The 15,614-nt window shown below is 31.6% G+C and overlaps 1 protein-coding gene across 3 annotated transcripts in view; it reads right to left on the reverse strand.

Moving 5' to 3' along the window:
- Nucleotides 1–15,614, reverse strand: part of TXNDC16 (thioredoxin domain containing 16) — a 117,210-nt gene that overhangs the window by 20,710 nt on the left and 80,886 nt on the right. For all 3 annotated transcript variants that reach the window (XM_051977947.1, XM_051977945.1, XM_051977946.1), the window contains exons 13-14: nt 7,216–7,362; nt 6,525–6,584 (exon numbers count right to left, since the gene is read on the reverse strand). In XM_051977947.1, coding sequence (XP_051833907.1) covers nt 6,525–6,584; nt 7,216–7,362 — 207 coding nt within the window. The remainder of the gene's footprint in view (nt 1–6,524; nt 6,585–7,215; nt 7,363–15,614) is intronic.

Genomic DNA, 15,614 nt, shown 5'->3' on the forward strand with positions numbered 1-15,614 from the left:
TAGCAGCTAGGTAGTACACTGAAAAAAGAAATGGATAAAAACATCTGTACTTGGGAACTGGGAAGACATAAGTGCAAATCCTTCCTCAAAGACTTAATCTAACTTTAGACTCTCAGTAGCTGTATGATCCTATGCAAATCACTCAATCTTTCATAGCTCTAGATTCTTCATCTGTAAAATGTATATAATAATAATGCCTCTCTCCCAAAATTATTATAAAGATCAAATGACACAATTATATTTAAACACTTTGTGAACCTTGGAGCATTACATACATGCTAGTTATTGTTGCTATCATGATCATCACTACCACCACCACCATCATCATAATCACCATCAAATTCTAATCTTTTTATAATTCCTATTACTCAGAGTGGTACCTTTTAACTATCAAACTCCTCTCCTAATCACTATAACTCAAAATGGCTTCTCATTACCAATTCCTACACTCTCTTCCCCATTCGGTTCAGACTTCACTTTTTTTTTTCCTCTCAGGAGATTTTTTAGAGTCCCTGATCTATCATTACCAAATATACCATTCAGCTCGATTCTTCCCTTCATACTCCAATTTGTCACTATGCTAAGCACTGGGGTTACAAAAAAAATTCAAAAACAGGGCCCATGCTCTCAAGAATTCACAATATATGAAAAACTATAAATATAAAAGTATACAGTGAGTATTGTTTCATACAGAAGGTAAGATGGAATTAACATCAGAAACCAAAAAGTTTAGCTCTAAAAGGGAATAACTTAAGCATTCAGTTGGGTATAGAAATATATTTAATCCTATAAAGAAGTAGGAAGAGAAAGAGGAAAAGAAAAGGGAAGGCCAGGATAGAAGCGAGAGCAGAAACATTAGGGAAAAAAATGTATGAGAAGGGGGAAAGAGTTGATAGAAGATAAGTTAGTGGATGGGGTTGAGTAAAAAAAAAAAAAAAACAAAACACATGACTAAAGACAAGGTAGAAAAAGAATAAAAGTATATACAGGAGAGAAAATAGGATGGAGGGAAATATAGAGCTGATTATCATAGCTGTTAATGTGAATGGAATGAATTCTCCCATAAAACAGAAGCAAATAGCAGAGTGGATTAAAAAACAGACTCTATAATATGTAGATCAGCATATACTTTTCAATTTTAGTATTAGAGAGTAACTGATTTGAGATATTATATTCAATAAAGGGCCAGGGAAAGATAGACTAAAAACCAATTGGAAACTAAATAATCTTATTCTTGTTAATCATAATCATTAAATAATCTTATTCTTGTAGAGCTTAATCTTCTTTGTTTGACAAATGGGTCAAACAACAAATCAAAGAAACAATCCATAATTTCATTCAAAAAAATGACAACAATGAGACAACATGCCACAGCTTATAGGATTGCATCCAAAGCAGTTCTTAGGGGAAATTTTATATCTCTAAATAGCTACATAAATAAAATTGATAAAGAGGAGATCAATGAATTATCATGCAACTAAAAAAAGCTAGAAAAAGAACAAATTAAAAAACCCCAATTAAATACCAAATTTGAAATTTTGAAACTCAAAGGAAAAATCAATATAACAGACACTAAGAAAACTATTGAATTAATAAACAAAACTAAGAGTTGATTTATAAAAAAACTTAACAAAACAGATAATAAACCTTTGGTTAATTTGATCAGAAAAAGGAAAGGAAAAAACTAAATTACCAGCATCAAAAATGAAAGGGATAAATTTACCATCAATGAAAAAGAAATTAAAGCAATAATTAGGAGCTATTTTGCTATGGCAGCAAATCTGACAATCCAACCAAAATGGATGAATATTTTTAAAAAATATAAATTGTCCAGGTTAACAGAAGAGGAAATAAAATACTTAGTCCCATTTTAGAAAAAGAAATTGAACAGATCATTAAGGAACTACTTAAAAAAAACTCCACAGCCAGATGAATTCACAAGTAAATTCTACCAAAAACTTAAAGAACAATTAATTACAATATTATGTAAACTATTTGTAAAAATAGGTAAGAAGCCAAATTCTTTCTACGACACAAATATGGCACTGATATGTAAACCAGGAAGGGCCAAAAAAGAGAAAGAAAATTACAGACCAATCTTCCTAATGAATATTGATGCAAAAATTTTAAACAAAATATTAGCAAAGAAATAAGAACAACTTATCAGCAGGATAATACACTATGACCAAATGAGATTTATACCAAGAATGCATGGCTGGTTCAATATCAGGAAAACTATATTGACCATATCAATAACAAAACCAACAGAAATTCTATGGTAATCTCAATTGATGCAGAAAAAGCTTTTGATAAAATATAGCACCCATTCCTATTAAAAACACTAGAGAGTATAGAGATGAAGGAAGCTTTCTTTAAAATATAAGCAGTATCTATCTAAAACCAATAGGAAGCATTATTTGTCATGGAGGGAAGCTGAAGGCATTCCTAATAAGAGCAGAGGTGAAACAATGATGCCCATTATCACCACTATCATTCAGCTTTGTATCAGAAATTCTAGGTTTACCAATAACAAAAGAAAAAAAAATTAAAGGGATTAGAATAAGTAATGAGGAAATAAAACTATCACTCTTTGCAGATGATATGATGATATACTTAGAGGATCCTAGAAAATCATCCGAAAACCTACTGTAAACAATTCATAGCTTTAGCAAAGTTGCAGAATATAAAATGAGTCTCACAAACCATCAACATTTCTCTCTCTCTCTCTCTCTCTCTCTCTCTCTCTCTCTCTCTCTCTCTCTCTATATATATATATATATATATATATATATATATATACTGACAAAGCCCATCAGGAAGAGATAGAAAGAGAAATTCCATTTAAAATTACTGTAGACAAAATAAAATACTTGATGGTCTATTTGCGAAGACAAACCCAAGAAGTATATGAACACAATTACAAAACACTTCTCACAAATAAAATCAGATCCAAACAACTGGAAAAATATCAATTGTTCATGGCTAGGCCGAGATAATATAATAAAAATGACAGTTCTGTCTAAATTGGTCTACTTGTTCAGTGCCATATCAAAGAAACCACCAAAACATTATTTCATATAACTAGAAAAAAATAATAACAAGATTCATCTGGAGAACAAAAGGTGAAGAGTATCAAGGGAATTAATGAAAAAAAAAAATTCAAAGGATATTGGTTTAGCAATACCAAACCTAAAATTATATTATAAAGCAGCAGTAATCAAAACCACTTGGTACTGGCTAAGAAATAGAATAATGGATTAGTGGAATAGATTAGATACACACAACACAATAATCAAGGCCTATAGCAATCTAATATTTAATAAATCCCCAAACTCCAGCTTCTGGAATAAGAAATCACTATTTGACAAAAATTTCTGGGAAAGTTGAAAAATAATATGCCAGAAAATCAGCATAGATCTCACCACATACCAAAATAAAGTCAAAATCCTTACATGATTTGGGCATAAAGGATGATACCATAAACAAATTAGGAGAACAAAGGATAATTTATGTATCAGATCTTTGGAGAAGGAAGAAATTTATGACCAAAGAACAACTAAAGAAAATTTTGAAAGGCAAAATGGGTAACTTTGATTACAATAAATTAAAAGTTTTTGCAAAAACAAAACCATTAGAAACAAGATTAAAAGAGAAGTACAAAACTGGAAAAAAATCTTTACAGACAGTATTTTTGATAAAGGTCTCATTTCTAAAGTATATAAAGAACTGTGTCAAATTTATGAGAATACAAGTCATTCCCTAATTGATAAATGGTCAAATGATAGGAACAGACAATTTTTAAATGAAGAAATTATAACCATTTATAGTCATATGAAAAAAAAAATGCTCTAAATCACTATTGATTAGAAAAATGCAAATTAAACAAACTCTTAGATACTACCTCACATGACTCAGATTGGTAGAGATGACAGGAAAAGATAATGTTAAATGTTGGAGGGGATGGGGGAAAACTGGGACACTAATATATTTCTTGTAAAGCTGTGAAATGATCCAACCATTCTGGAGAGTAATCTGGAACTATGCCCAAAGGGCTATAAAATTGTGCATACCCTTTGACATAGCAGTACCATTATTGGGTTTGTATCCCAAAGAAATTATAAAAGAGGGAAAAGGACCACATGTGAAAAAATGTTTGTAGCAATTCTTTTTGTGGTAGTGAAGAATTGAAAAAGAAATGGATGATCATTAATTGGGGAAAGATTGAACAAGCTATAGTACATGAAGGTAATGGAATATTATGGTTATATAAAAAATGATGAATAAGTTGATTATAGAAAGGCCTGAAAAGATTTACATGAACTGATACTGAGCAAAACTGAGCAGAACCAGAAATACATTGCATACAATAACAAGAATGTGCTATGATCAACTATGAAAACTTTGGTTCTTAGCGGTTCAGTGATCTAAAGCAATCCCAATAGACTTTAGACAGAAAAATGCCATCTGCATCCAGAAAACGATCTAAGGGGATTAAATGTAAATCAACACATGCTATGTTCACTTCTTTTTTCTGTTTTTTTTTTTTTTTTATTTCTCGATGGCTTTATCCTTTTGCTCTGATTTTTCTCTCCCAACATGATTCATCAAACTGTGTATTAAAAATAAACTTACTACAATAAAAAAGGAACTAAAAGGTAAAAAAAAAATCTCAAAATTTCAATGCCTACCCTAATTGCTTCACCAGCCAGTTAAAAACAGGCAATATTAGCAATACTAGGAGTAAATTAAAGAGAAGTTCAAGAGTGCAAAGAGAGACCTTTGTGCCAAATGGTACTTAGTTACTACAAAAGCTACAAATAGAATTTATTTAGTACAGTATGGTCAATCTGTATCTATATTATATTACTATTTTATGCTTCATTGCTACTTAACAATAAATATTTATATCGATAATCTTTAATAAATGAATTTATTATATTAGTAATTATAATTATATATATTTTATACATAATAACAATAACATAAAACTGAGTTTTCCTTACTTTTTAGATCATTCAACAAAATCTCAGACTCTTTGAGAAACAGCACAACTCACATTTATTTAAGCTAGTTCTTCAGACAATTCAGACAATCTTCTCAGACGAAGAAATTGAAATTATTTATAGACATATGAAAATATGCTCCAAATCATTATTAATCAGAGAAATGTAAATTAAGACAACTCTGAGACACCACTACACATCTGTCAGATTGGCTAGAATGACAGGGAAAGACAATGTGGAATGTTGGAGGGGATGTGGGAAAACAGGGACACTGATACATTGTTGGTGGAATTGTGAATACATCCAGCCATTCTGGAGAGCAATTTGGAACTATGCTCAAAAAGTTATCAAACTGTGCATACCCTTTGATCCAGCAGTGTTTCTACTGGGCTTATACCCCAAAGAGATACTAAAGGAGGGAAAGGGACCTGTATGTGCCAAAATGTTTGTGACAGTCCTGTTTGTAGTGGCTAGAAGTAGGAAAATGAATGGATGCCCATCAATTGGAGAATGGTTGAGTAAATTGTGGTATATGAACATTATGGAATATTATTGTCCTGTAAGGAATGACCAGCAGGATGATTTCAGAGAGGACTGGCAAGACTGACATGAACTGATGCTAAGTGAAATGAGCAGAACCAGGAGATCATTATATACCTCAACAACAATACTGTTTGAGGATGTATTCTGATGGAAGTGGATCTCTTCAATAAAGAGAGCTAATTCAGTTTCAATTGATCAAGGATGGACAGAAGCAACTACACCCAAAGAAAGAACACTGGTAAATGAATATAAACTGCTTGCATTTTTGTTTTTCTTCCCGGGTTATTTATACCTTCTGAATCCAATTCTCCCTATGCAACAAGAGAACTGTTCAGTTCTGTACACATATATTGTATCTAGGATATACTTTAACCTATTCAACATGTAAAGAACTGCTTGCCATCTGGGGGAGGGGGGGAAGGGAGGGAGGGGGAAAATCGGAACAGAAGTGAATGCAAGGGATAATGCTGTAAAAAATTACCCTGGCATGGGTTCTATCAATAAAAAAATATATGTGTGTGTGTGTGTGTGTATGTATGTATATATATATATATATATATATATATATATATATATATATATATATATATATATTTTATAAATATAAATATAAATATATATATATATATATTTTATAAATATAAATATAAATATATATATATATATATATATTTAAAAATATATTTAAGCAAGTTCTTTCCCCTAGAGCCTATTGATACATACACCCCTCCCCCCCATACAATCCTAGGCATATAATGACTACAGGGTTCTCTGATCATTCAAACAGTAGTTAGAGTACTTCCTTTCTTGCAAGCCATGCTTACATACTGAAACGATTTTTAATATCACCTTATTAAATTATTTTTATTACCATCAATTTAGTTATGGAGATAACAATCATAGTATGCTTAAGTTTGTTTTGGGCTTTCTGTTAAACTATATAGACATATTAGAACTTATCACACTTTAGTACTATACCTTTCAATTTAACTGCCACATCAACATAGGACTGCAAAAATGCTAAGGACACTGCTTCCCCTGTACATGAAAAAAAATATATATATATGTATATAAAATTATAGATATGGTATATGAAGTTATTTCACTATTTACAATGATATTGTTAAAGGTGATTTATGTTTATTATAGAGGATATCTTATCATCACCAATGCATTTTTTTCCTGAGACAATTAGGGTTAAGTGACTTGTCTAGGGTCACACAGCTAGGAAGTGTTAAGTGTCTAAGATCAGATTTGAACTCAGGTCCTCTTGACTTCAGGGCTGATGCTCTAACCACTGCACCACCTAGCTTCCCCAATGCATTTTTAAAATATATTAAACTGTTATTCAACCTGTTAATTGTATGAATGTGTTTAAAAATTCTATTACTTTCTAGAAAATTCTAACAGTTAAGATAAATAAACAATGAGTATCTCAAATTGTCTTTTATAACAGAAATAAAAATGAATTACTTTATTTCTCAAAATTTTAAGAGCCTACTTCTATCAAACCTACAAAGACTTGTCAACATAAATTATTTATTATATAGTATTCTCAAAAAATGTTAACAAAGTTATAAAAGTATTCCCTAAATTCCTTATATAATTAAATAAAAATACTTTCAATATTAAAATTTGAAAAAATATGTATTTTGAATGGTATACTTACAATTAGCATAAAATAATATTATGCTGCTAGAAGTATTCATTATTATGCTGTTAAATGTTTCTTCAGTTAATTCTATGATCAGTTCCAAAGGTAAATTTCTCTTCCTGTCTCTATAAACTGTTCCAACCACTTGATCATCTTGAATATCTATAACATTAAAAAAAAAAATTAAATAGTATGTAAAATGGAAAAACAACTAAAGTTAATCTTAAAAGCAAAGATATAAAAGTTTAATAATATAATATATAAACTTGTAAATTCACATTAATCTAAGATGAAATGTGATAATTAAAGGTAAAGGTAAAGATAAAGATACCTCTTCAAAGATCTAGATTTTCAATTTACATAAGTCTATCTACAACCCAGAAATTAAGATTAGTTTGTTAGTATGTGGAATCTAGCAATAGGGCATTTTTTTTTACATTAAACTATTTAAAATGCTATTTTGTTGTTAATAAAGCTATGTTAACGTACAATTAAACACTCAATCACCAAATGGACTTGTAATTTCATCAGCATAGTTGCTCTGTACAACAATGTTGATTCTAAATCTCCCATGCTTACCCATCTTATATAATTCTTGTCCAAGTCTTTCCATAAATTCATCAGAGGAAAAAGCCCTATGAGTTAGGGATCATCCTTATTTCCTCCTGACATCACAAGAATATCAGTGAACATAGGAGGTCTTCTATCAATTATCCCTTCCTTCCTTCTTTTCTTTTTTTTTTTTTTTTTGCTGAGGCAATTAGGGTTAAGTGACTTGTCTAGGGTCACACACAGCTAGGAAGTGTTTAGTATCTGAGACCAGATTTGAACTCAAGTCCTCCTGACTTCAGGGTTGCTGCTCTATCCCTTGTTTTCTTAAGAAATGCAGCCTTTCTTCCTTTTTACTTATACATTTCTTTGATACCATCACATACACCATCTCTTCAATGTTTTTCTTGTAGCTTACTCATGTCTACTATGGTGACTCTCCATTTCCTTTTGGATGATCCTCAATTTCACTTTTTTGGAAATTGAAGTTCACATGCAACAAAACCAAAAGACAATTGGTATTAAAAAAATGGTCTTTTGTTTCGAGGAGAAATATGTGATCAAAAAAGAACTTTGCAGTTCCCAAAGGCTATCTGAATCATTGTTTTTCTTTTGTTCAATTTTGGGCACAGTATCTTTATAATAGATTGACTTCACTATATAAGTCTATAGTATGGACTATGGGTATACTACTATAAAATGTAAAAGTACATGAAGTCTTATGGCATAATCCCAGTTCCATGTTGTCTCATTTAGTCCAGTGAGTCAATGAGATAGAGCTAGAGAATTATAGTTGACAACCCAGAATAAGGTTGCTCTGTTTATGTGATATTCTCAAACCTCCCCGACAAAACATATAAGACTCCTGAAATTGACAACATATTTTTGCTGAGATTGAATGTAATTTTCCATCTGTGAAGACTTGATCCTTCTTTTCCAGGACACACCTGCAGAGTTTATGAGTGGCAAGAGGAATTATGTCAAACCCAAGCTCAGTGACTGACAAACCTCGAAACTCTTATTCTTAAATTGATTTTGTATCCTTTATGTAAGTTAAGTAAAACTTTGTTTTCTTTTAATCTACTTGTCTCAGTTGTTTCATTTCTCTCATATCTCAAATCATACCAGCTCAACCAAAATTAGAACAAAGTCAGAAATGAGGGAGGTGAGGAAAGATTTGTATCAAGTTTTTTTTTTTTCTTCATTTCTCTCTGAAAGAAAAAAAAAATAAGAGACATTCCTCAATTAATAAATGGTTAAAAGCTATGAACAGAGGGCAGCTAGGTAGCGCAATGGATAGAGCACCAACCCTGAAGTCAGGAGGATCTGAGTTCAAATATGACCTCAGACACTTAACACTTCCTGGCTGTGTGTGACCCTGGGCTAGTCATTTAACCCCAATTGCCTCGGGGGAAAAAAAGCTATGGACAAGAAGTTTTCAGAAAAAAAATCAAAACAATCACTAATCATGTAAAAAATGTTCTAAATCACTGTTGATTAAAGAAATGCAAGTTAAAACAACTCTTGAGATACATCGTTATACCTATCTGATTAGCTAGTATGACGGAAAAGGAAAATGACAAAAACTGAAGGGGATGTGGGGGAAAAAAAAGGTACACTAAAGTAGTACTGGTAAAGCACTGAACTACTCTAACCATTCTGGAAAATATTTTGGAACTATGTTCAAAGGATTACAAAACTATATTACACCCTTTGACCTAACATACACAACTAGGTTTATATTCCAAAGAGATAAAAAAAAAAAATGAAAAGAATCCATATGTACCAAAATATTTATAGCTCCTCTTTTTGTGGTGGCAAAGAATTAGAAACTGAGGGAATGTCATCATGGGGGAAATGGCTGAACAAGTTGTATATGATTACGTCAGAATAACTATTGTGCTAAGAAAAGAAAAGCCTGGGAAGACTTACATGAATTTGTGCAAGTGAAGTAAGCAGAACCAGAAGAAGATTATACAGTTATAGCAATATTGTAATAGTAATCAACTATGAAACAGTTATTCTATTCAATACCATCATCCACAGTTTCTTAGAATTCGTGATGAAAAAATGCCATCCACCTCAAGGGAGAGAACTGATGAACTATGAATTAAGATTGAAGGGTATTTTTTTCAATTTATTTTTCTTGTTTGGGTTTGTTTTTGCAACATGACTAATATTGAATTGTGTCTTATATGACTTCACATATGAAATGGGTATTATATTTCTTGCCTTCTTAATGGGTGGAGGAGAGGCTTGAGTAAGGGAGAAATTTAGAACTAAAAATAAAAAAGTGAATGTAAGAAAATAATAAGTAGATTTTTTTAAATGAAAAAAGAATGCTACATCAAATTTCTTCTATGACACAAATATGGTTGTGATAAATAAATCAAAGATAATCCACACAGAGAAAGAAAATTTTAGACCCTTATCATTGAATAAATATTGATGCAAAATAGACAATACTAGCAAAGGAGATTACCAAAATACACTGGATTTAAATACATACACATACATACATATGTATGTATAACACTGAATTTATAGACACTGTATAACAGGAATGCTGGGCAGGTTCAATATTAAGAACATTATAAGCATTATTTATATTACTAACAACAATAATAAAAATCATATGATTATTTTAATAAATGCAGAAAATGCTTTTAGCCAGGAGGATGGAATCAAGCAATGCTGACTAGCTCTCCTAATGCACACCCCTAACAACTTTAAAAACTTATTCAAAATGAATTCAAATTGAGAAAAACCACAAGAAGTCATAGTGAGGCATTCTTCTAGCATTAGGTAGCTGTGGAAGACTAAAAAAGAGGTATCTGAACACTAGTCAAGAGCGCAATGTAGCAGAAGCAGTATTGGGTGATGGAGGCAGATAGCAATAGTAAAGAGAAATGGAAGTAGTGGCACTAATACCAAGATGCTCTAAGAGGACTAAATAACTGGTTATTTAAAAAAGATTACAGAGGACTTTTGGGTATACACAGTACCAGCAACACTGGGACTAGGATTGGGACCCATTTGGCAACTATTGCTCACTGCTCTGTTCTGAATCACAAATCTCGAGTGAAGAAGTGGTTGAGAGAAAACAAGGGTCCTAATTGGCGAAGGGCCAGAGTGCAGACCATGTCAAAACAACTGTGATGCTGATGCTGTAGTCCAAAGGGTTGAAAGAAATAACCAAGAAGAAGATATTTTGCTACAATGAATTAAAATCAATATTGAACATATATGCACAAAACTTCATAGCATTCAAATTCTTGTAAGAAAAGTTAAATGAGTTAAAAGAGTATATATAGACATTAAAAGTCTACTAGTACCTCAATTTGCCCTTCTCAGAACTAGATAAATCTAACCATAAAGTAAACAAGAAAGAAGGTACAAAGAGGAATAGAATTTTAGAAAAGTTAGATCTATCAGATATCTGAAAAATACTGAATGGAAACAGAAAGTAGAACTTCATTTTCTTAGCTGCACAATGGCATCTTCATATAAACTGATTGTTTATTAAGGCATAAAAACCTTGCAAACAAATGAAGAAAAGAAGAAATACTAAATGTATGAATTTCAGATCATAATGCAATAAAAATTATATTCAATAAAGGACTTTTTTTTTAAAAAGTAATTTTTCTTTTCTTGCTTTTTTTCTTTTCTTTCTTTTCTTTTTTTGGGGGCAGGAAATTGGGGTTAAGTGATTTGCCCTGAGTCACACAGCTAGAATGTGTTAAATGTCTGAGGCCAGATTTGAACTCAAGTCCTCCTGACTCCAGGGTTGGTGCTCAATCCACTGTACCAACTAATTGCCCCCCAAAAAGGGCTTTTAAAGCATAGATTAAATTAACTGGAAATATATAATACAATGAGAGGGTCAAAGAACAAATCATCAAAACAATGAATAACTTCACTAAAAATATCAGCAATAAGATAACAAAACAAAATTTGTGAAATTTAGACAAAGTAATATTTAGGGAAAATTTTATATTTCTAAATTCTTATATCAATAAAATAGAGAAAGAGCAGAACAATGAACTGGGTATGCAACTAAATGAATTGGAAATGTCTAATTATATAATTATATACCAAATTGAAAATGGCAAGAATCAAAGAAGAGATTAATAAAATTGCAAGAAAATCATTTAACTAATAAATAAAACTAGGAACTTGTTTTATGAAAAACAAAACAAAAAACTGGTTAATTTGATTTAAAAAAAAAAGAAAACCAAATTATCAGTATTAAAAATGAAAACAGTGATCAGAGAAATGCAAATTAAGACAACTCTGAGATACCACTACACACCTGTCAGATTAGCTAAGATGACAGGAAAAAATAATGATGAATGTTGGAGGGGATGCGGGAAAACTGGGACACTAATGCATTGTTGGTGGAGTTGTGAACGAATCCAACCATTCTGGAGAGCAATCTGGAATTATGCCCAAAAAATTATCAAATTGTGCATACCCTTTGATCCAGCAGTGTTTCTATTGGGCTTATATCCCAAAGAAATACTAAAGAAGGGAAAGGGACCTGTATGTGCCAAAATGTTTGTAGCAGCCCTGTTTGTAGTGGCTAGAAACTGGAAAATGAATGGATGCCCATCAATTGGAGAATGGCTGGGTAAATTGTGGTATATGAATGTTATGGAATATTATTGTTCTGTAAGAAATGACCAGCAGGATGAATACAGAGAGGACTGGCGAGACTTACATGAACTGATGCTAAGTGAAATGAGCAGAACCAGGAGATCATTATACACTTCGACAACGATATTGTATGAGGACATATTTTGATGGAAGTGGATTTCTTTGACAAAGAGACCTGAGTTTCAATTGATAAATGACGGACAAAAGCAGCTACACCCAAAGAAAGAACACTGGGAAACGAATGTGAATTATCTGCATTTTTGTTTTTCTTCCCAGGTTATTTATACCTTCTGAATCCAATTCTCCCTATGCAACAAGAGAACTGTTCGGCTCTGCAAACATATATTGTATCTAGGATATACTGCAACATATCCAACATATAAAGGACTGCTTGCCATCTAGGGGAGGGGTTGGAGGGAGGGAGGGAAAAAAAAAATCGGAACAGAAACGAGTTTCAATATAAAGTAATTATTAAATAAAAATTAAAAAAAAAATGAAAACAGTAAATATACCACCAATGAAGAGAAAATCAAAGCAATCATTTGGAGTCATTTTGTCCAGTTATATGCCAATGAATCAGACAACTGAAGTGAAATGGATGAATATTTGCAAAAATATAAACTGTCCAGATTATTAGAAGAACAAATAAAATACTTACTAAACTCTTACTAAATATATATATAGCCATAGATATAAATATACTCTGTGTGTGTGTGTGTGTGTGTGTGTGTGTAATGTTCTCTGGTTCAATTTTCTTTAAAAACTAAATAAAAATGAGGAGAGCCTGCCACCAGGAGCCTGACCTTAGGTGGAAATGGAATTTCTCTCTCCTTGTCTCTGAGAGCTTAAGCTCCAGTTCTTTTAAGCTCTGTCTCTCAATCTCTAAATCTACCTGGTTGAGGGTCCTAGCTTATATGCTCTACATTTAGTATAAACCAATCATTATATCACTAGGAAACCATTATTTGTTGGAAGATTAAACCAAATATACTGAGCCATGCTAAACTAGATAACCATTGTCTCATCAATTCCACTTAGTACCTTGTAAGGATCCTTGTTTCAAGTTCAGAGTTCTGGCCCATAACATATATGTGTGTATATATGCATGTGTGTGTGTGTGTGTGTGTGTGTGTGTTTATGTATACACACACATATATATAGAAACACTCTATAAACAATTTATAAAAATAGGTTAAAAAAGAAATCTTATCAAATTCCTATTAAGACACGAATATAGTGCTAATACCTAAATAAGAAGGCAAAAGCAGAGAAGGAACACCAAAAAACAATTTTCCAAATGAACATTGATGTAAAACATTTAAATAAAATATTAGCAAAAGAGATTACAGCAATGTATTACAAAGATCATATACTATGACCAGGTGGGATTTATACTAGGAATCCAGGGTTTGTTTCACTAATTAAAAAAACTGTCAGAATAAGCAACCGTATCAATAATAAAACCATGACTACTTTGATAGATGCTGAAAAAATTTTTGAAAAAATACAACATCTATTCCATTGAAAACACCAATTAATATTTTGAGGAAAACAGCATAGCTTCCTATGCTTTTGGTGTTTTCAATGGAATAGATGTTCTATTTTGTAGATAGTTTTTTAAAGATAAGCTAGAAGTCTTCCCGACAGGTTCAGGGGTGAAATAAGAATGTCCATTATCACAAGTATTTTTCAATATTATATGAAAAATGCTAGCAATAACAATAAGAGAACAAAAAGAAATGAAAGGAATTAGAATAGGTAATGAGGAAATAAAAATATCACTCTTTGCAGATATGATAGTATACTTATAGGATCCTAGAGAATCAACTAAAGACAAATTGAAATAACTAACAAGGATTCAATTATTTAGATTCTAATTAATATGTGCATTTAATATTTCTGCTTTTCTAAATTTGGTTGTAGCTTTTAATGCTCTGATATGTAGTCAATTTTTGTTAAAGTGTTATATTCAACTGAGTAAATATATATTCCTTTCTATTTCCATTCAATTTTCTTCAGAAGACTAGCATATTTTTTTAAATTGTTTTTCAATTAGCACACATTAATTTCTCCCATTCCCATCCAATTCCCACTGTAATCCCACTCTGCTCCCAACTGAGAATAAAAGGGGAAAAAAATCCCATTATACATATGCATAGGCAAAGAAAACATTAGCTATGTCCAACCAAAGAAGTCTTACTATGCATTGAATATATTGTTCTACCAGGAATTGGGTAACATTTCACCATTAGTAAGCTAGAATTGAAATGAGTCATTATGCTTATAAAGTTGTCTAATTCGTTTAAAGTTGCTTGTCTTTACCATATTATTGCTATTATATAAATTGATAGTTTACTTCAGTGCATGAATCATATGTCTTTCCAAGTTTCTTTGAAATCATTCATTTTAATACCACGTAATTGCATAACATTTGTAGATTATTCCCCAATTTCTGAGCACCCTTTCAGATTCCCATTATTTGTTAAATTAAAAGAACTAGAAATATCTTTATAGATCTTCAATTTGTTTTGCTTAGGACTCTCTTCTTCAATCTTGTCCCTAATTCTCCATTTTATCTTTTCTCTATTGAATGAATTTTATTTTGCCATCTCAGTGTGTATTCTTCTCTCTCTGACCCCTCAGGATGAGTATGAGACTCAAGAGCCAAGAGCTTCCTCCTACCCCATTCCTTATTTGGTTATTTGTACACTCTCTATGAGGTTATTTTGCACATACTTCCTTTCTCTTCCAAGTGCATTCCTCTTCCTTTCTTTCCATTGTTCTCTTACGATCAAGACATAACAGAACCACTTCCAGGACTCATCTCTAATTAGACTCTTTGTAACCTTTTATAATAATATTCAGAGAGGACACATGTATTATTTCAAATATGGACCTAAAATCAGGAAGACCTGAGTTTACATCCAGTCTGACATTTACAAGTTGTTTCACGTGGGGCAAATCCCCTAATCCTGTTTGCCTAAGTTTCCTCATATGTAAAATGAATTGAAGAAGGAAATGGCAGATCATTCCAGTTCTTTACCAAGAATTTTCCAAATAAGTTCACTAATAGTCAAGCACAACTGAAATGAATGAACAACAAAACCATTTCCCCCCTAGGATTCCATTCATTTCCTTAACCACTTCCTTGTTTATTTTATAAACAGATTTACCTAGATCAAAAAGGACAAAATTGAAGTACAGTTTTA

This window comes from Antechinus flavipes, chromosome 2 (assembly GCF_016432865.1).
Source record: "Antechinus flavipes isolate AdamAnt ecotype Samford, QLD, Australia chromosome 2, AdamAnt_v2, whole genome shotgun sequence".
NCBI lineage: Eukaryota > Metazoa > Chordata > Mammalia > Dasyuromorphia > Dasyuridae > Antechinus > Antechinus flavipes.